The sequence below is a fragment of the Acinonyx jubatus genome, chromosome B3 (genome assembly GCF_027475565.1).
Source record: "Acinonyx jubatus isolate Ajub_Pintada_27869175 chromosome B3, VMU_Ajub_asm_v1.0, whole genome shotgun sequence".
NCBI lineage: Eukaryota > Metazoa > Chordata > Mammalia > Carnivora > Felidae > Acinonyx > Acinonyx jubatus.
Genome location: NC_069386.1, coordinates 96,548,284 through 96,569,067, shown reverse-complemented (window position 1 = coordinate 96,569,067; position 20,784 = coordinate 96,548,284). Strand labels below are relative to the sequence as shown.

At 42.7% G+C, this 20,784-nt stretch overlaps 1 protein-coding gene across 11 annotated transcripts in view; it reads left to right on the top strand.

The window, feature by feature from the left end:
• Positions 1–20,784, top strand: part of NIN (ninein) — a 98,485-nt gene that overhangs the window by 6,349 nt on the left and 71,352 nt on the right. For all 11 annotated transcript variants that reach the window (XM_027065687.2, XM_027065693.2, XM_027065692.2 and 8 more), the window contains 2 exons: positions 2,811–3,014; positions 13,277–13,358. In XM_027065687.2, the coding sequence (XP_026921488.2) occupies positions 2,832–3,014; positions 13,277–13,358 (265 nt within the window). In that variant the 5' untranslated portion in view covers positions 2,811–2,831. The remainder of the gene's footprint in view (positions 1–2,810; positions 3,015–13,276; positions 13,359–20,784) is intronic.

Below are 20,784 nucleotides of genomic sequence, written 5' to 3'. Positions count from 1 at the left end.
AAATAAGTTGTGGACCTTGTCCTTACGGAAATTTCTGCCAAGCAGGGAGAAAAAAAAATTCTTGCACATGAAATTACTCACGAACATTTGGGGAATAATAGCAACCAGAAAAAAAGAATGCATTCTGTGCCAAACGAGGACTGACAACTTGTCACCATATGTAACATCTTCTGGATGTTTCCGTATGCTCATTTGTTTCACGGGGTTGAGGCTGTTTTCCCCCTCCAGTCAAAAGAATGTTCTCCAAAGCATAGCGTCTTGGGAAGGAGGGAGATGAAAAAAAAGAGATAAATAAGGAAAGCTGCTGTGAAATGAAAGAGATTTGATTTAGTGAAAAATCCAATGACCTCCCAAAGAGCAGGGCATGATAGCTTATTGAATCCAAAGCCATGGATGAGATCAGGACTTCTCAGTACATTATGAGTTTTATGGTCCCCTTTCATTGGTCTCAATGAACCAATCCCCATGCCTTAAAAATAAAAAGGGGAAATTTTTGAATTCTTTCACTTTTGAGGGTTTTTTTTAATATGCAAAATCAAGTAAAAGTGGAATTGTCTGCCTTTTATGAAGTTGGTCAGATTATGTATAGCCCAGGGGACTGTAAAATTCAGAGTGAGTCTGAGAGTCACTGCAGCCTTGAAAATCCCAGGGCCCCTGGGGAGTCTCAGATCCTAGGCGACAACAAACTGACAGACTCTAACGGAGTCTCATTTGCCAGGCATTGGTCTTGTCTAAATTCCTAACTTCTGTGGCTTCGCTTAACACCTTGGTGTTTCTTTTCTGATGCTCTGATGTTTATATCGCACTCTCAACTTATTTTGAAAACATTTGCATGGTGATTAGTTAACCCAACAGACCAATCCTGGGAAGGCAGCCAGAACCGACAGCACCTTAGTAATAGAAAAGCTGAGAATTAAAAGACCCCGAGACCAGGAGCCTGGACCTAAATGGTGCTGCTTTGCCTTAATGAGCGGCCCCAGTACGAATTGAGTAGTGGCCTTGAGTAGTGGCCGAGCTGTTTGAAAACACCTTGAGTCTACCTCATTGTGCTGAAACTCCAGGTGGTCATGGTTGCATTTTAGCTTGTAATGTTTTGGACAGCTGCTTGTGGGAAGAAAACAGCACAGCCTAGAGCAGCACTGATGTGTTATGGAAGCCTCTCTCATTTACAGTTCTGGCCACGTTCAACACCTGAACTTGTGTGTCGCCCGTGTTGCCCATCTGCTATATGCACATCGCCCGTGAGTTAGAGAGTTTTCTTACTCAGGGCTTTTGTTAAAGGTGCTGCTTTGAAAACTGGGATGTTTGCCGGGGGCTGGGGCAGGGGGCAATGGGAAGTTGTTCTACAGTGGGTACAAAGTCACGCAAGATGAAAACATTCTAGAGATCCGCTGTACAACAGTGCACGTTTAGCGAAGAAGACGGTTGTGCGCGCTTAAAATTTTGTTAATAAATTTTTGTTAGGTTAGATTTCACGTTATGTATTTTTTATCACAGTAAAAAAAATATATGGGCAAGATAAATATATTTTTTGAAAGTGCTGCTTTTTATAGTCAAGGGGCTGGTGCTGAGAGCCTGGTTTAGATGGCTGAGGTCATTGTCTCAGGGGTCTAAGTTGTGTTTGGCTTCCGTTGCGTCATGGTGAAGGTAGCTTCAGACGTGCGCATTTCAGGCTCTCATCAGAAGACCCAACACTTTAAAAATGAATTCTTGCGCAACCAAAGAAACCCCCAGATTTCACTCTTAAAATATGAGGTACCTAGAATTTTATGATGTCTGTTTTTAGCAGAAGTGATTCTGAGTTAATCATGAGCCTGTGTTTTTATTGATCCCATGGAAGGTGGAGAAATGGGAAGCCTGGGGTTGGGGGTTGAAAAGAAGGAAGACAGACTAACCATGTGCACAGACATGAGGTGGTCTGGATAATGGAGGTTCCCTGAGACTCTGTATGATTCATATGGTCTGTGGCTCCTCTGAAGCTCATAGTCTGAAAGGTTGGAATAGTGTTTTCCCCTTTCTCTAGGCAATTAGGCATTACCTAAAACCCCCAGGGACTAAAGACAGCTTCAGGGAATACCCTTCCTGTCACACCTCACGTAATTGCACCAGTGAAGTTTAATTGCACTGCTTTTGGGGGAACTTGTGTAAAAGGCATTGTGTCTCATGTAAACAGGGAGGTGGTTTTGTGTTGTATCGGACATATCCATCTAGTGCCTCTTGCTGCAAGCCTCCATGCTAACTGTGATGGGGGGCATCTAGACTGAGCCAAGTGGAACTAGATAGCGTGGCCACAGCGGTGGCTTGCGACATCTGGGCAGGTGGTCTGGAGCTCGCCGACTTGCCTCACAGCTCGGGCCCTGCAGCCTATATTGGTGCTAACAGTTAGTTTGAAAGGACGGAGTGTCAGAAGTGGCCTTTCACCTTCTGTACGTCCAGGGGCTCGTGAGCTGATAGAGAAGCGCTTTCAGTCTTGAGTTTGAGACTGGCCGCCTGCCCAAGGACCAGGCAGGAGAGGAGACTCCCTCATTCTGGTAACGTTACCCTGAGTGACCGGTGTAGCTGTGGCCCTGGTGTGAGTGCCTGTGTGGGCGCCTGGCCGGCCAGGGCTGGCTCCTGGAGAGACCTGAGGTCTTGCTGGGGGTGGGGTGAGGGGTGAGGGTGCAGCATCGCCTCTCCTGCCTGCCTCCACCGAGGTCCTCATGGACCAGCATCAGGGGCCAAGGACGTACAGAACCTTTCCAAGGGGCTGGCGAGGGCAGGGGTAGGACTCCCGGGCTGCCACCACCCGCCCTTGTCTCTGTCGCACACAGGTGAGCGCCGTGGGCTATGGGATGGATGAGGTGGAGCAGGACCAGCATGAGGCCCGACTCAAGGAGCTGTTTGACAGTTTTGACACGACAGGCACCGGGTCCTTGGGACAGGAGGAACTCACCGACCTTTGCCACATGTTGAGCTTGGAGGAGGTGGCCCCAGTGCTCCAGGAGACGCTGCTTCAGGACAACCTCTTGGGCAGGGTAAGGTCTGGGGGAGAAGGCAGACAGCGGGAAGTGGGTGCAGCTTCTGTCCGGGGTGGGGGTGGGGTGCAGAGCACGCGTGTTGCAACTTGCTTCTAACATCCTGGCTGTGTGTGCCCCTAGCTGTTAACCTGATAAACAGAAAAAATGTAATGGGTGGGACCCGGCAGTGTGGTTTGCTCAGGTGGCGAGGGCCCGCTTGAATTTGTGCTCTGGAATAAAGGTGTGCCCTGAGCTTCCCAGATGAAGAGAGAGGGAAAAGAGGCAATAAGAGCATGTTTTCCAACTCTTGTTCGTTGTGGATCATTTTGGGGACTCTCTATTCATCGTTGGGGCAGAGGGAGGGGACTGAGATTTCCCTCGAAGAGAAAGAAAATGTAGCAAGAAAATTGCCGCTCACAGGATGAATAGATTGCTGTTATGACTTTTACTCCCAATAAAGCTATTTCTTGTGTTTCTGGGGTGAAGTATTAATTAAACCTTTCACCTAGGAAATAAGACAGGAGGATAAGTAAATACAGTGCAGGTTCATTTAAAACCCAGCAGGACTTGCTTCCAGCAGGGATATGCATGTGTGCCGATGTTAACTTCTGCATTTGACAACAAATAGTCATGTTGTCCCCACAGATCAAGTGACAGAAATGAGTAGGAAGTGAGAAGGGGCCTTTTTTTTTTATATATACCTCCTGCTGTTAGTGGAAAGGGTGTTTGATCTGTCTTGACCTCATATTGCCTTCAATTTTTGTAATTATAATTAAGAGCATCATTTGTATGGCTTTGAGTTGAGTCTTGCTGCTGATTTTTGGAATGGATGAGAGGAAGAAATGGGCATTGCTTTTTGAGCTCTGTTGTCATTGATGATGCTTTGTAGACAGTGGTTTTTATCATGTGTAAATTGAGGAAGGAGTCATGAAGCTCAACTTTATTCCGGTGACTGAATTTCTTTTTCTTCATTTCATTTTCGCTGTCTCTTAGATGACAAGTTGGATAAGTGACCTCAGATACAGTAGGATGTATTGACTGTCTGTGACAGGAGACAGATGGGAGTAGTGATCACCCTGAAATTAATGTACAAAGGATGCTATTCCCAGGGGCTTGGCACTATGAACATCATGTTTATCAGGGTTCACACTTAAAGAAAAAAAATGTGAGGTTGTTGTTTGTTTTACGAAAGTGAAACCCATTCTTGGCCACTCTTGGGGGAGGGATTAGCTGCCTGTGAAAACATGTGGTCCCTAAAAAATGCTAAAAATCTTGCTGCTAAAGTCATAGAATTGGGAGGTTTGAGGATGAAATCATTTGTTCCTCATTCATGTAACGCGCTCAAATGTGTTTTCATTCTGTCTCCATCTCAGACACCTTGGGGAGCTAAGGGAGTAGAGTTTCCCACTACTGTGGTCCTTGGGGATCTCAGCCCTTTTGTTGTATAAGGAATAGCACCGAGAGTGGATGTGTTTCAGTGCTTATTAAAGCCTGAGAAGAACAGATACAACCTAAGGGTTCCTGGAGAGGTTGTCTCCACATCAGCATAAATACAGATCCCTCTGCTGTGCACAGATTGCACCTTAGCACTTACACAGTTTGCTCCAGATGTTGTACATCTTTGCCCTCGTTCAGCAAACTAAAACAGGGGAGCAGTTATCGATTGATTTGTTAACAACTTGACACTATCAGCCTGCTTTTTACGTTTGCTATTTGCCTGTGAATAATGAATACCTAAGTGGTCTGTAGCCTGATATTTACTTAGTGAGCCAGTGATAAAAGTTAAATAGATGTATGCATATTGATTTCACGTGGGAGGTCTCTGGTGACTGTCTTGAGAGCAGGGTTGGCATGAATTAATGCACTACCGTTCGATTTGCATTTTTTATGAAACTGAATTATTCTCCTCAGATGATCACATAAACTTGGCCATATGCTGTTAAGATATTCTATATAGTCTATAGTTTTAAGTTATAAGGAAAAAATTCCTTAGAATTTGCTGAAGAATTCTAAGTGCTAACACCTTCTTGAGATGTTGAGTACGGATTGTAAGTTGTAAAATTGTAAGTTGTTTTCAATGCCAATCATCTTTCTTCTCTTTAGATGGTAATTGTAGAAAAATGTATAAGGCTTAGGAATTTGGTTTAACAAGGAGAAAGAAATAGTAGCATGACAAATCTAAATATAGTCATTAATTCAACAAATATATATTGTGTGTGTCCTACATGTTAGGCATTCTGCTAGTCTGTGCAACTTATTTATGTTTATCATAGACTAAGGTTTTCCATTAAATTGGTTTTTGGATACAGTAGTATCCAAAAGTTTCCCGCATGCCTAGGGTTCAAATGTATCTTTAAATTTTAATGAGTGTAATTTTTAAATGAAACAAAACTTCCAAGTTTACCTTTATTGGAATTGGGCTGAATTGGTCATTTTTTTTCTTGAAAAAGGAATAAGCTAAAATGCATTGTTTTCCTCAATATGAATATTTTCTGTTTATTTTTTATTTTAAAATCCATCTGTAATGAATTCTTGGCTTTTCTTTTTTAAGCCTAATGTTTCTTTTGACAGTTGTTAAGGAAAGTAACTGAAATTGACTTGCCATTTTCACGCCATTTTGCTACTAGGCCATTCAACCTTTTCAATTCATCTATCTGATCTTGCTTTATAACTTGAAGCCATATTCCCCTGAGCATAGTGCTTACTATGTAAGTGTTTGCAATGCCTGAGGATTGTGGATCACTGATTTGAAGGAAGGCAGGACACTGCTGGTAAGGTGTTTCCTGCTACATAATCAAAAGAGCTCCATCCATAGCTTTGTCATCAGTGAAGCACCTGTCAGGTGGGTAGAAGCCCAAGACAAGGGACTCCTGAAGACACTGAAGAACTTACAGTCTGGTCGGGTAATGTGCCTGGCAGGTGAATAGTCCTGGGAGCAAATACATACTACAAACATAGAAGAAAACAGAGCAGCATTAGCTCTTAAATTGAACCAAGTTTTCATCCTAGCAATTGATATTGGCCACAGGTGCTTCCTGGTCTTTTTGTTTCTTAGAAATGAAATGTTCTCATATGCCTTTCTCCTTTATTAGTAATCAGGACAGAAGTATAATTTACCTTGGTTTTATTGAAGGTGTTATTTATATAGTTTTAAAAATGCATTTTCCTTTACTTATGGAATATAACAACTTTGAGACAAAATAGCCCCCTGAGGTTCTGAGGCGTTTCCTTCTATACTTGCTGATACTAACCTGGACGCTGAAGTGTTCTATGTCTTTGGCACTCTTTAGAATCAAAACAGGCCACCTGGTAGCAGAACTTACCAGTGGCTTCCAAAGAGTCCCATAGGTGTGTGGACTTTGTTCATCAAAGGTGCTTTGAAATTTTTAGTTTTAAGATCTAATAGCTTTACAAATATATAATTAAACTCAGATTTCCCATCTTTCATTTTAAAGTGCTTGGGGGAGTCATTTATAAATATCGTGATTAATTTCATATGGTAGACTTGCTTGTTTGTTTCCAGTTCATTAAAAGCTTTTTAAAATTTCCTTCTCTTATACATATTTTAACCATTCGAAAAGTAAATCAGAAATACAGAAGTACTTTCTGGCAGTGATTATTTGGACTTGTTCTCTGTGTGCAAAATTACACTTGATCATCAAATAGTGTCTATTTATAACTACCTGGTGTTCATCCTCCTGTATCATATTGATCTGAGGCTTTTTGAATGCATTGGAGGAAATGGTGGAAACATTTCTCATTGCTCTTATTAAATGTCTGGACCTTTGCTGTATCTTACTGTTTAGCCACCATAGTTTAACCTGAAATGGTGAGGGATATTTTCTGATTCCCATTTTGTCTTATGACCCTGTGTAGACCATCACTCCTTTCTTTTACAACCATCTCTGTTAAGGTTGACTTGAACTCCTAGGGGTCTGTGGTTCCCATTTTTGGACAAGAAGAGAATCTGATTAAGAGGCTGCAAGATTTACTTCTGTATTAATACTTTGTTGTCAGACTTATTGCAAAATTAACTTTGGTTTTACGTGCTGTGAACCTTGAGCCTCTCAGAGGTATTTAGTCTGATGGGAAGATCTTTGGCTCCCAACGAGAGGTGGGAAAAAGTGCTGAAAGACTGTTCTCTTCTACCTGCTTTATTTCAGTAATGACTGTCTCTTTCTCTGGAGAAAGTATGGTCCAGAAGGCTGATCCGATTTCTGCAGTATTCCACTGATACTCTTATGAGTAACGTCTTTTCTGGACAGAGGGGACTTACCGTTCTTTTGTGTCCGTCACAGATTTTAGACTTCAGTGTTGACCTGTATGACAAAGAAACCTTAGAAAGAGAACTTGGAAAAGTACATTGACCCATCCAAGGTCAGGCAACTCAGTGGAAGCAGCAGCAGGATAGGAACCCAGATTTCCCCATCCCTGAGTTTGAATACACATTTTCACAGCCTCCTTGGATTCCAGATATGCGAGAATGAATCTCATTCTCCACGCCCCTCTCATCACCACTACTATCACATCAAGACAGTATAATATTAGAGCACAGTCTTTGAAGTCAGACCTGGATTCAAGTACTGATTCTTGCCCCTTTCTAGCCCTATATGGCTAGGAGTGGAGAATAGATTTGCTAGAAACTTCTTCTGTGTGGCGATGGTTGCATCCATCTCCATCTGTAGGTGGGTCCCCTTGGGTCAGTCTTGGAGTATGACTTCATACAGTTGCTTTAGGTTTGGACTTGTCTTTTTTTTTATTAAAAAAAATTTAAGTTTATTTATTTTGAGAGAGAGAGAGAGAGTGAGTGGGGAAGGTACAGAGAGAAAGACAGAATCCCAAGCCCCGGATGTGGGGCTCAAACCCACAAACTGCAAGATGATGACCTGAGCCAATATCAAGAGTTGGACGCTTACCCAACTAAGCCACCCACGTGTCCCGTGGACTTGCCTTTTATGATGGGCAATGGGCTTGCCCCTCTCCACATTGCCCCTGTCCACATTATCTATAGTAAATGACCAAAATCATCTGAATGCTTTACTAAAATAAAACATTTCACAACTATTTCTTTCTTAATGAAACGACATCTCTTTGTATCATTTCTCTTTTGCATAATGCTGTAAACATCATTTTCCTGCACTGTGTCCTTCTGAAGAGTCCATATTTCTCTACCCGATTCAGCTAGCATTTAATGTTTTGAGTGTTCTTCCATCAGTTTCCCTGTGTATTGCTAGATACGAACCTCCTCTGTGTGATGATAGTTACACGGGCCTTTGTCTCATTTAATAAGACCACTTGGTTCAACACTTGGCTTGAGTTTCTCATCCTGGGTCTGTTTGTACTGCATACATGTGGAAACTGTATGTATTTGATCTCCATGATTGTGTAAGATGATTTTATGCAACGTTAGGTTCCTTATTCTACTTCCTGTTGCCGTTTTTTTGTGTGTGCGGTTTGAAGTAACGTTTTTTTCTTATGTGATACTTTATTTTTGTCGGAAAGGCAAATTATGTTTCTAAAAAAGCATTCGTATGAAATTTGGAAAGGAAAAATGATGTGAATTTCTATTATGTGCTGGTGACACATGACAAAAAAAATCAGATTTGACTAGTCTTCCCATTAATTTAGTGTAAATGTCATGTGTGTTTTTAGTCTGTCATGTAATTTTCCCATTGCTGCAAACTGTCCTTTGAGGCATACAAGATATAGGAATGCTTGTAAAATGAATGGCAGCAATTATTATTCAAATGAGGGGGTGCCAACCAGGGGAAGCATGGCTTGGAGGCTTGTTACTGTGTGAGGTTTAATTGCATTGTATATTTGTGACGATTTCTAACTTTTAACGTAATGCAATAGTAAAGCTCCCTTGGAGGAGAAAAATGGTACTTACAAATTCCAGTTACTGAACTTAGTGAGCCCGCTGATGCACATTTCTTTACAATAGGAGGGCATTTATTAACGTTTTGGTTCTGGGATGTGCCCTAAGGGGCTTTTCCACCACATCAGTATTCATGAGCATTGTCAGAAAATAGCAGTCACCTGCCTCTATTAGAGAACTGTCTTCTTGGAAGATGTGGAATTTACTGTTATTTAAAGTGGAGAGTCCAGTGTCTCTATGCCCTAGCAGGAGGGAAAATAAGATCGGTTTAAGACTTAAGGCTGCTCCAGTTGTTTTGATCAGCTTGCCACGTTTTTGTTTTTGGATTTCTGGGTGTGTGTGTGTGTGTGTGTGTGTGTGGAAGAGGTCCATCAGATAGACACTGTTAGATTATGAAGAACCTCTGAGTTAATCAAGTTTAGTCTTTTATAGCCCCTTTTTCTTAAAAAAAAAAAAATGGCCGATTCAGTAGGTCTGTTTTGGAAACTGTTAAGCTCTGCCTGTGAATATCTCAGAGAAGCCAAATGTCATAAAAATGGTCTCTCCAGCTTGTCTTTGTGTCTCTCACAGCACTCACCAGCTTCTATCTTGTAAGTGCTAATCAACTTTCCTCTCTTCTTTCCTCTTCTCCCCTCCCACACTCAAGATTCTCCTCCTGACCTTTCACCCCCTGGAGCCCCAGTGTACTGTTTTACACTGGCTTTGTGTAAAGTTGGGGATTTGATGTGGGGCAGTTTAGGGATTTCCCTGAGAGGTCAGAGAGTGAAGCAGGTCTAGGGCAGGAGGGCTGCCAGGCTTTGATGACTCCAGTCAGAAGTCCTGGGTTCACCAGGCAACCCCAAAACTTCAAGACGTGAGGCCGCCAGCAAGGCCCATGCCTTTTTTGTGCTCTGCCTCCTCAATTCCAAGGGCAGATGCCTGCCTTACCTGGCTCATGTGGATGTTGTGAGATCCAAATGACCAAATGCCCAGGAAAGAAGGAACCTGCAATAATACACCCACTCATCTAGTGTTATCCAGGATCTACATATTAATGCAATTTTCTGATAACAGCATCTCTTACCCCATTTAGTAACAGTCTTACATAACCTTTGGGGATTGCAAACATTTTGTTAAAGTTTTGCCCTGTCAAAGAGGATATTAAACAGCATAAGATTATTCTTTTTTTTTTTTAAAGTTTATTTATTTTTGAGAGAGAGAGAGAGACAGAGCATGAGCAGGGGAAGGGCAGAGAGAGAGGGAGGCACAGAATCCAAAGCAGGCTCCAGGCTCCGAGCTGTCAGCACAGAGCCCAGCATGGGGCTTGAAACCACAAACTGCGAGATCATGACCTGAGCCGAAGTCGGACGCCCAGCCGACTGAGCCACCCAGGTGCCCCAGCATAAGATTATTCTTGATCATTTAAAATCTTCTTGGTCTATCAGTTATTTGACTACATTATAAGAGCAATACTCTCAGCCTTTGTTTTGTGGCACATAGATACTTTTCTCAACACTAAATAAATAACCCCAGCCTATTAGGTTTTTTAGTGTATGTCTTCTCTAACAGTTGGTAGAGTTTTTAAGACAAGGTTTTTTAAGTTTAAAAACTGTATTTTTGTCTGAGGAAAGATAGTTAACGTCTTTACTCAATCCCAAGATGTCAGTAGTTACTTTTCTTAGTACTTCACCTCAGAGTGCTCCTGTGTCTTATTTGCTGCGTCTAATCTATAGTGGTCTGGGAAGCAGGAAAATAAGCTTATAATAAATCAGGTAGAGTGAGAATAAATAGCTCCGGAGCTGGTTCTGTAGCATTTTCTGTGAGCAGAGTGTATGGGCTTTTCCATGCCTTCCTCAGCTTTGGACATCACTTCTTTGTTTTCCAGTTGTCTGCTGCTTGATTGTCTGATAAGCCATCTCCATATAAATGAGGTTTTACTGTCTCAAAGGTCGGTTTGTTTGTATGAGGCTAACTATCCCTTAAATATGGTGTAACAAAGTCTTGGAAGTTGATGAGAATCAACGTCCAGATTGTAGGTATCTGGACTATGTAGGGACTATGTAGGGACAAGATCCAATAACCTCTCTCAAAGCCCAGACCCAGCAGAGACCCAGAGGTGAAGTAGATAGGACTTGAAGTTCTCAAGGCAAGCACTTCCCTTTTCTGTTCAACTCATAACTGTGTCAAGGAGAGGCCAAGGTTTCATTCAAGTCATTCCCATCACTGTCCTAAGAGAGGAGAAACCCCAAGCTGAGGTCCCTAAGCACAGCAAATTGGATCGGCTTCTCTGATGTTGGGCAACTGCCCAGATACTGGCGGGGAGGCAAGATCCCTGCTGTCACCTCCACCACTGCCACTTGGCTGTCACGGTCACTTTCAGGGCCAGTTGCTTTGCTTGAAAATGTAGCCATTTCTCTGTAAAGCAGGGGAAACAGTCACCCCATATAGCTATTAGAGTATTAACTACCACTTACCGAGTAGTTGATAAGTTACCCTGGAAGTTCTAGACCCCTTATGTAACTCTCATTTTGATTTCCTAATGCCTCTGTGAGGGAGGTGTTACTATAAATAACATAAAAGGCATGCAATGCTTTTCACACAGTGGCTGCCTGGACCCCCTGTGACATTTCCTGAGAACATGCACTCCACGGCGGCAAGGTCTCTGTCACTCTTGTTCACTGCTCTGTCAGCAGGGCTTAGGACATTGCCTGGCCCATAGCAGCTGCTCAATAAATATTTGCTGAATGAGTCCTAAACTTTAGTTGTTAGAGATCCCCATTTTTCTATATGAACAAACTAAAGCTCAGAGAGGTATAGTAATTTAGCCAGTTCACAGCAGGCAGTAAGTGATTGAGGCAGGGTCGGAACCTGGACCCAGCTGGCTCCAGCACAGAGCCTGTACCCCAACCCTCCTCCTGCCCCCCCGCCCCCCTGTGAGGAAGGAATGGTTCCAGTAGGAAGTAGTAAATGCCTGGCCAATGTCCATGGGCAGGAGAGCCCTTGGGTCTGTGTGGTTTTGAACTGGCTGCTTGGGAAGATGGCCTTGCCCCTGGGAACGGGAGCCAGGATGCCACAGTGCCTGAAGCCCGTACTCTGACTTTGGGACACAGCAGGACCTGGCCCTTTCTCCTCCTGCAGGCTCTGCAGTGATTTGTCTGCTGTGAACCCTAATTAGTATCGCTTACATTTCTGCAGTGTCTTCACCTTTTCATTGATTGCACGGCCCTGGCTCTCTAGCAGATGTCCTGCCTCCCTTGGCGGATTTCTGCTCTGGCTCCATAGGGTATACTGATTTTTAGTCTATACCATCTAAAGGGAGATGATTTTGGAAAGTAATTTGGAGTGATCAAAATGGTTGTGGTAGAAAAATCACACCTACTGTGGGACAGTATGGTAAATTGCATAGATAAGACATAGGATTTTTTCCTCCATTGTTTAGATAACTAATGAGGTTTGCTACTTTTCCCAGTATAATTCGCCAAGTGGTTTTTATCTGTCACTCATATTTAAACTTCTAGACAGTGTTTTGTAACGGTGTCCAAAGAGACCCTTAGCGGCACAAATTACAAATTTACCAACTTTGAATTTATGTATAGGCTTCTGTGTTAATAGGTGCCACATCATCGAACTAGAATTACCGTGAGAAGGAATATCATCTTTCCCTTCTACCCCACGGTGAGGTCACATAAATTTAAATTATGGAAGAATACACTTGGCCATCAAGAAAACTGTTTTACCCCTTTAACCAAAGTATTTCCCCAATTCTAACTGAATATTTACTTAAATAAAACTCATGTTCTTTCATCCTTCTATCAAGGTAATTGTATTTTTAAGAATTCAAGACAAAGCTTCCCAAGGTTCTTTTATTCTTTGGGTTTGCTATTGATTTCTATTTGTTTATGGAGTCACAGGGGCCTTGGGAGATAAATATTATATACCTGCCTCAGGCAAGACTGTATTCAAGTCACCCTCAGATGATAGCTCACCCTCTTCTAGAATGTCTTCAGGGATGAAAGCATCTTTGGGGCATTGTTACAATGGATCATTTACTTGGGAAGTTTTTCCTAATGTCTAACCTAACATCTTTCTGTTGTGGTCTTGTTCAGAAAAATAAAAGGAGTTGAGTTCAAAACGTATCTTTTTCTGAGTGTATAAAGAGGGTTTTGCTATCTAGCTTTCCCCCTCGGGGTTGAATAAATATTGATGTTGATGTTAGGGTTTACGACCCGGGGGTGTCAGAAATGATCAGTTCACTTTTCCCTTCAGTGCTTCAGAGAAATGAAGAAAAGAGAACAAAAGCTGTTTGTGACTCACTTCAAGGCTGTCAGGATGCTAACAAACGGTTCTGGTACCTTGAAGATGGATTTGCGTCCTTAAGGCTGTGGAAACTCTTTTGAACTCATTTTTAATTGTTTATTTTTAGGTGCATTTTGACCAATTTAAAGAAGCATTAATACTTATCTTGTCTAGAACTCTGTCAAATGAAGAACACTTTCAAGAATCAGGTAAGGGCACTCACTAACTTTTCTTCTCTACACTCCCCTTTAAAAATTGCCCAGGGAAGAATTTGGGGACTTTGAAGCATGTCTATGAAAGATTTGGGGCATCTGCCTCTTGCAGATTGAGTTATTTTGAGTGACTTGTCTTCTGATATTATCCTAAAAGCCTTGCAGCTGTTGAACACTGAAATGAGGCTTCCCTACCACAACAGTGTATTATGGAAGAAATAATTGGATTGTTCCTAGGCAATACGTCACATGGCGTGGCAATAACTCATTCCTAGAATGGGCAGAGTGAAGCCGAATGGTACTACCTTCATCCTTATTTCCTGTGTCCACGGAAGGATCTGAGTTAGGGGAGAATTTTGCCTGAAAGAAGAAGAGTGTCTAATTTAGAGATAATTTTACTTAGTAGGTGGATAACCTTTTGCTACAGACATCATATATTATAATTGATAACTTATATCTCAAGTGATAGTTTTGAGGACCACATTTTCATTTTTCTGTTTTCAGTGTCTAGTAGAAGGCTTCACATAGTAAGTATTGAATGAATGTTGAAAAATAAAGAACTTACTATTACACTTCACTTAGTTTTTTAAAAAGCACTGTAGATTATAAGACATCATTTTATGTATCTCCAAAAGAAAAAGTTTTTACCAGTTAAAATAGCAAAATGCCATTGATTGTAAGACATATCCTACTGTCATAGTGTTCAAATCTAGGGTGTGTGTGTGTGCCTGCCTGCCTTTCAGTCTGTCTGTTTTGGGTCGGTGAAATATGGTAAATATTTAAAGGAAAGTCTAAGCAGTGCTGATATTTGTATTACGGTACAGTCCAGTTTTATCAAATATTGGTTGTCAGGCTAGAAATAGGGGTTGCTGTAAATAAGCATGAGGGGATTTTTGGGGTGATGAAATTGTCTCACATCTTGATTATGGTGGTGGTTACAGATTTTATGAGTTTTTCCAACCCACAGAATTGTGCACTAAAAGGAAATTTACTCGATGTGAATTACACCTAGATTTTTAAAAACCTGATTTTAAAAAAGATAACATAGAAATATAGTCCAGTTTTTGAGACTGAGGAAAAATCATTAACATTTTGTCACTTCAAGGAGTCATTCAATGTGACCTATTTAGATAAAGCACAGATGGGAACTCATTTCTTATCTTCACAGGTGATCTAGTTCTCCATCATACCTTCTGGAATGCTCAAGATTTGTGTCATATCTGTGAACATTATGTTTAGCGGTGTTTTGGGTTCTGGATCGAACATCCCCTTTCTGCGTATAGTACCACCCCAAGGAAGGTTATCGTCAACTCTGAGGCTTGCCAGAGCTCTCTAGAAGCCTACAGTGAGCCTGTGGGGGAGGTTATTGCCTTCTGGAGATTTTCCAGACTACTAATAGAATTTCAGTAGATGACCACTGCTGGAACATGGGCTTTTGTTCTTACGAGGTCTCACGTTTTATTGGTATTTTTATTTATTTGAGGTTGTCGGTCATTTTTTTTTTAACATGTATTTATTTTTTGAGAGACATAGAGACACAGAGCACAAGTTGGGGAGGGGCAGAGAGAGAAGGAGACACAGAATCCAAAGCAGGCTCCAGGCTCCGAGCTGTCAGCACAGAGCCCGACGCGGGGCTCGAACTCACAAACCGTGAGATCATGACCTGCGCCGAAGTCGGATGCCCAACCGACTGAGCCACCCAGGCGCCCCATGAGGTTGTTTGTCATCTTGATAACAATAGCGCAAGATCTTGGGACCCGGATTAGAGCTTTGGTGACATCTCCACATTTTAGTTAGTAAGAGCCTCCGTAACATAAACTCAGTAACATAAACATTAAGTTTGTGGTTCTTCTGGGTGCTGGTCATGTGCTTTTATGTCGGTTTGGAATGGGCAACTCTGACACTAGTCCGCATGACCTCTTGGCTGCCCTTTCTTCAAAACCTGCATGGTCACCTGCCAGAAGATTGTCATAATAAATGCACAGACTTACGGTGACCCCAGATGTGAAGGGTACCGCCTAGAGTTGTTCAGTGCTGGGATCTAAATAATAGGATGAGGAGGCGGACAAAGGCTGGCCTACTTTGCCAGTAGCTGGGAAGTAACGTTGATGAAGCTAGCTCCAGATGCTGGTTTCAGAGTTATGTGTGTGCCCCGCTGCCGTGGAGGTCAAGACCATAATTTGGACGGGTCTTGCAGGACAGCGCCCAGAAGGGATCTCGATGGTTTTGCTGTGTGCCACATGCTTCGGGTAGGCTGTAGCAAACCCTCGTTACAAAGCTGCCCCAGATCGGTGTGATGGAGTGGCAGAGTACTTATCGATAGCAACGTATCCAGCATTTACGGGACCTCCCTAATGTTTGGCCTGGTGGGATAAAATCTAGGATTGAGCCAGCGCCGTAAAGGGCATTTTATCTCAGAGGAGGCAGTGAGTCAGCGCTTCCTCCCACATTCCCTGCTTTGTTCCTGACATCTCTGCTTTTTCTGTCTTTTGCCCGTCTCTCTCTCTCCGGCCTTTCCAGTTGTTCTCGGGGATCATGCAGTTCTTTGCACTGAAACGTGCTCCCACCCACTCTAAAATGTGATTCAACCCCCACAGGCAGACTGGCTTGGCTGGTGAGAGAGAAAGAAGGTTCCGAACTCAAATGCAGTATCAAGAGGCCGTCTCAGTTCACCCCCACCTTCCCCTTTATGAAGATAACTATCACCTAAATCATAGACCGTATGATTGTAGGGCTGGAGAAAACACTGACAGCTTATCGTGAGCACCTGGAGGCCCAAAGAGGCACATTGCGTAACTGAAGTCTCACAGATGGTGGCCCAGGAGGATGCTGAGGGGCTCACCAAGGGACTCCCCCAATCTAGGAAGCATGTTAACCCCCAGTTGGATGAGCTGGGGGTAAACCCAGTTCTCAGTCAGTGCAGTATGGCCAAAAAGATTCTGACAAGTGGCCAGAGTCAGCAAGAAGGGGAGGAAAAAAACCAAGTTTCACCTGATCATTAGTGACAGAAATGCCTGTGTCTGCAGCATTATTTGGCTTTTCAGTACTTGTACATTTGTACGATAAGGGCCAGACCTGTGCTATTTTTGTTTTGTCTTTTGAAGTCGATGGACCAACTAGACTTTGAGAGAAAAGATTACTCTTAAACTGTGGAAGGTGACCGAAAGAATAGGGCCACAGTGCACAGCCTTTGAAACAGAATGGGTCATGAGTGGAAATTTTATAATACCTAAGATTTTCTAAGTTATACCAGATGCTGTACCAGACTATCCCATAGAAAATCCAGCTTGATATGGCGGAAAGGCCCCTGAGCCAGCAATGATAAAATACTGGCTCTGCTTTTCTAATTGGGTGGCTTTATATGTCACAACCTTTGGGGTCTTTGGTCACCTCATGTGGGAAAGAAGTTGTACTGGAAAATACTTAAACTCCGTTCAGCTCCAAGATGGAGTCGTGTTGTCTCTGAATATCTAAATGACATCTAAATTTATGGAAAAGGCTAGCTTTGCTTTTCTGTCAGATTTTACCTAACATAAATCGACATTACAAGGTTCTGCTTGCTAAGGGCAAATGCCCAGTGGATTTCATACCTTCATATTCCTCTAATAAAAGGCAGTTATATATAAATAAAAACGAAGCTATCTTAGAATTTGAGGGGAGATGGAATTAAGTCATTATTTCCATAGACTTGAGTTCTGCCATTTATAACGTCTCTGAGGTACAGTTTCCTTTTTTTTTAAATTAGCGTGATTTTTCAAATTAGATGATTTGTAGCATCTTTTTCCTCTGATAATTTATGATTCTAAGACTCTTAGGAAAAAGCTTTTTTTTCCCCCTAAGAACACCACCACCACAGTGAAAACTGCTGCCATTCAGATAAGGACAGAAAAATGGATTGGGGATATAGGGAATTGTTTATAAATTCCTAACTGATTAACATCACCAGTGACATAATCCCTTCCTATCTATGTGTACAATTTAATTTTTAAATTATTTTCCTGGAATAAGAGAGGGGGAAAAACCTAATTATTAGTTACTTATTCAATTTGCTGTGGCTTTGGATTATAGGATTTTTGTGATGGAAATGCTGGCACAGGCTCCAAGCTATACGGCATCGGCATACTGTCTGGATCTGCTCTCCGGAGATTTTGTCCTTGTTCAATGCATCGCGCATTAGATTTCTGTTCAGTGGAAGATGTTAGCATCATACAGGAGGAAGCCCTTTCTTTCCCTGATAGGGTTAACGTAAAAATCTTCCCTTTGTTTACTGGCGAGGGAACACTCGGATCTGGAAAAGCCAAATCGTTAAGAAAATAAGACTATGCGTGGTTATGGGGCAGGTGATTTTTTTAAAAATTAAAATTCTTAATTCCAGGAGCTGCCCTAATGTCATTATTTTTCTTACACTTTGAAGAAGCTATAGATATAATAAACAGATAACTTTTCATTCACTGAGCAAGTGTGCACTGAAGCAGGTCTTCTGGCCAGGCCCCAGGCTAGACCCTAATTTGCAGCGATTAAAGATATGTGTTTGCAACTGTCTTTAGAGACCTTGGGCCCTGCACTGATGTCTGACTGAGGGCCCTGCTTTTAGGAGATATAGGCACCAGTGACCCACCCATTGTGCTTGGTTGTTCTTTCTCTGGTTGTTACAAAATACTCAAATAACTAAGGATTTAGTTCCCTGGTTCCCTGGTGTCTGTGAGATGCTAACGCTGAGGACCAGAAAATTTTTCCAAAAGTTAAAAGCAAAATAAAACCACTACCACCACCACCATCAAGAAAGGAGTGGAGTCATTTCATAAGTTAAGAGAGAATTGGAAACACTCAGGCCCACTGGTGGTCATACAAAATGATAAGATCTTATTGGAATCATATCAAACAATGAATGGGCACCAAAAGCTGTAAAAATGCCTTTGGCTAATGAATGCAGCTCTCAGATTTTTATGCTGTGGAAATATTTATGTATGTGCACAAAGATGTGTCTATAAGGATAGTCATTTAGAGTAGTGGGAAAAAAATAAAGTAGTGGAAAAATATATATCAAGCGTAAATATTTGATAATGTATAGTTAGACAAATCGCGTTGTATCTGTAATCACAGAACAAATAGCAATTCATGTGTGCTATAGAACACTTGTGATGATTTTACGAAGAGTATTTATGATGATTTTGCATGTGCTTTGTTTTTACTAAGGGTAAGAAGGCATTCTTTAAAAAAATACATGTGTTGGGGCACCTGGGTGGCTCAGTCGGTTAAGCGCCCAACTTCGGCTCAGGTCATAATCTCACGGTTTGTGGGTTTGAGCCCTGTGTTGGGCTCTGTGCTGACAGCTCAGAGCCTGGAGCCTGCTTCAGATTCTGTCTTCCTCTGTCTCTGCCCCTTCCCCACTTGCGCACGCTCTTTCTCTCTCTCTCAAAAAGAAATAAAAATTAAAAAAATTTTTCTTTAATTAAAAAAAGCATGTGTTGTGCAAAAACCAAAATACTCACGTGAAGAAAACAGTTTACTAAGGTGTTGTACCAATGTTTTAAGTTTATTTCCACTCCAGAGTCCGAGAAGATTTCCAAAGCAGGGACATGAAAATGATACGAAGTATAGCAAATTGGTGTGTCCCTCTCATCTCAATCAGCCCATTGATAAAGGGGAAGGAGGTGACAAGGAAGAGAAAGAGCAAGAATGAAATGGAGGTGGTTCCACTTTCTGAGATGACGGATTTGATAACATCATTATGCTTGTGCCACTAATCTTGCCCAATACAAAAAAAATGAGGTCGGAAAAGTTTGCTGTGGGTTTGGGGGCTGCACTGGACCTGCCCACCGGCCCCCCAGCCACTGCTGGCTCACAGATGTCTGGGTGGGGGGACTCACTGGGGTGTGTCTTCGTCCAGGGCAGGAGCCACCTGACAAAAGAGTGACCTTGTCCCACCTAGCCCCTGTTTTCTCTTCCTCCAGATAAGTAGACTAAACCTTCATGACATTAAGTACTCCTCATCTTTTTAACAACTGAGGGTTTGAGTCCAAGTCTGTTTGAATCAAAGCCCAGGTTCTTTCCATGAATGCCCTGGGAAGCATTACAGTCCAGCTGGGTAGGTGATTCTAACATGTAAAATGCTTTTAGAAAAATGTGACCATGACCATTAAGTCAGGAGCTATCGACAGTACGAGTTGTGCTAAATTCGTAGAAGCAAAGGTTCCATGAAGGTTGTGCCAAGCGGTTACTTGATAGAGATAAGTTTTGAGTTGAACCTGGAACAAAGGGGAGGATTCACTTAAGTGAAATGTGAATCTCTGCCTTCTTCCCCAAAATGGCTCAAGATGCATGCATGACCTTCCAATGGGGATCAGCAGGCTGACATCTCTAGGAGAAGCCTAAGGAAACAATCCTGTCACCATTATCAACTCAAAGAGTTTTTCCTGTTGATCTTGAACTGCTTTAGGGCTGAACAGACCATCTAGTCAGACCACTGAGTCCCGGGGGTTGCCAGCCACACCCATCCACCATTCGTGGGCACCCTTGTGGGGTGCAGACCTTAGCCTCAGAGCTTTCCTCCCAGGCAAGGTTAATCAGAGCCATTCCATTAGCTTTGTGTCCTGAAGTGCCTGTGTTCCAGCAAGAAACTTCCACTCAGATTGGTAAGAATTGACTGGAGACTGCTCCTAAAATTCGGTCACTGCATTCACTGAACGCCTAGATGAATGTATGCATCTTGTGTGGGGACTGCAGAGGGAGGGGTAGCTGGGAGCCTCGTGCGAGTGGCCAGTGAGCAGCTGCCCCAGAAAGGGCTGTGTATGCACAGAAGTGTGGGATGGTGACCCTGCTTGCTGATGACCTCCCACAGAGGCAGGGAGCACCTTGGGAGGCGGGAGGAATGGCAGATAATGTTCAAGGGCTTTCCTGATGTCTTTATGTTGTTCATTCTCTCTTGGATTCTCTTCTCCCCTTCCCTCCTTGGGATATCCCCCGTTTCACCCCTGTCTTCTTTCCACCACTCCAGCTCACCTCTGTCCTCCTCCTTGGACCCCCACTATACTTTGCTCCTACGTCTCAGTTCCCTCCCCATCTGTTCCTACTGCTGCCCCCTCTGTCTTTCCATAGGCCCCTAGATCCCTGCCCATCTTGTCCCACCCCCTCTCCCTTTCCCCATCTGCACATACTTCTGTCCCTCCCTCTACCTCTCCCTTTTTCTCTCCCCCTCTCCTTCTCTTGGTCTCCCCTTTAATTCTCTCTCTGCCCTTTTCTCTTACTTAGTATCAAGTATGGGGTCATACTCTGTGCAGTCTGCATGTAATGGTGTTCACAGGAGCAAGGAAGTGGGGAGCTGCCTGACCGCCCTTTCCCAGGGAAGCTTCTTCGGAGTGCTTGTCCTGAGATTTGCACATGCTTCATTTTTGACTCCTTATTTTTAAATGAGTTTCAGGAA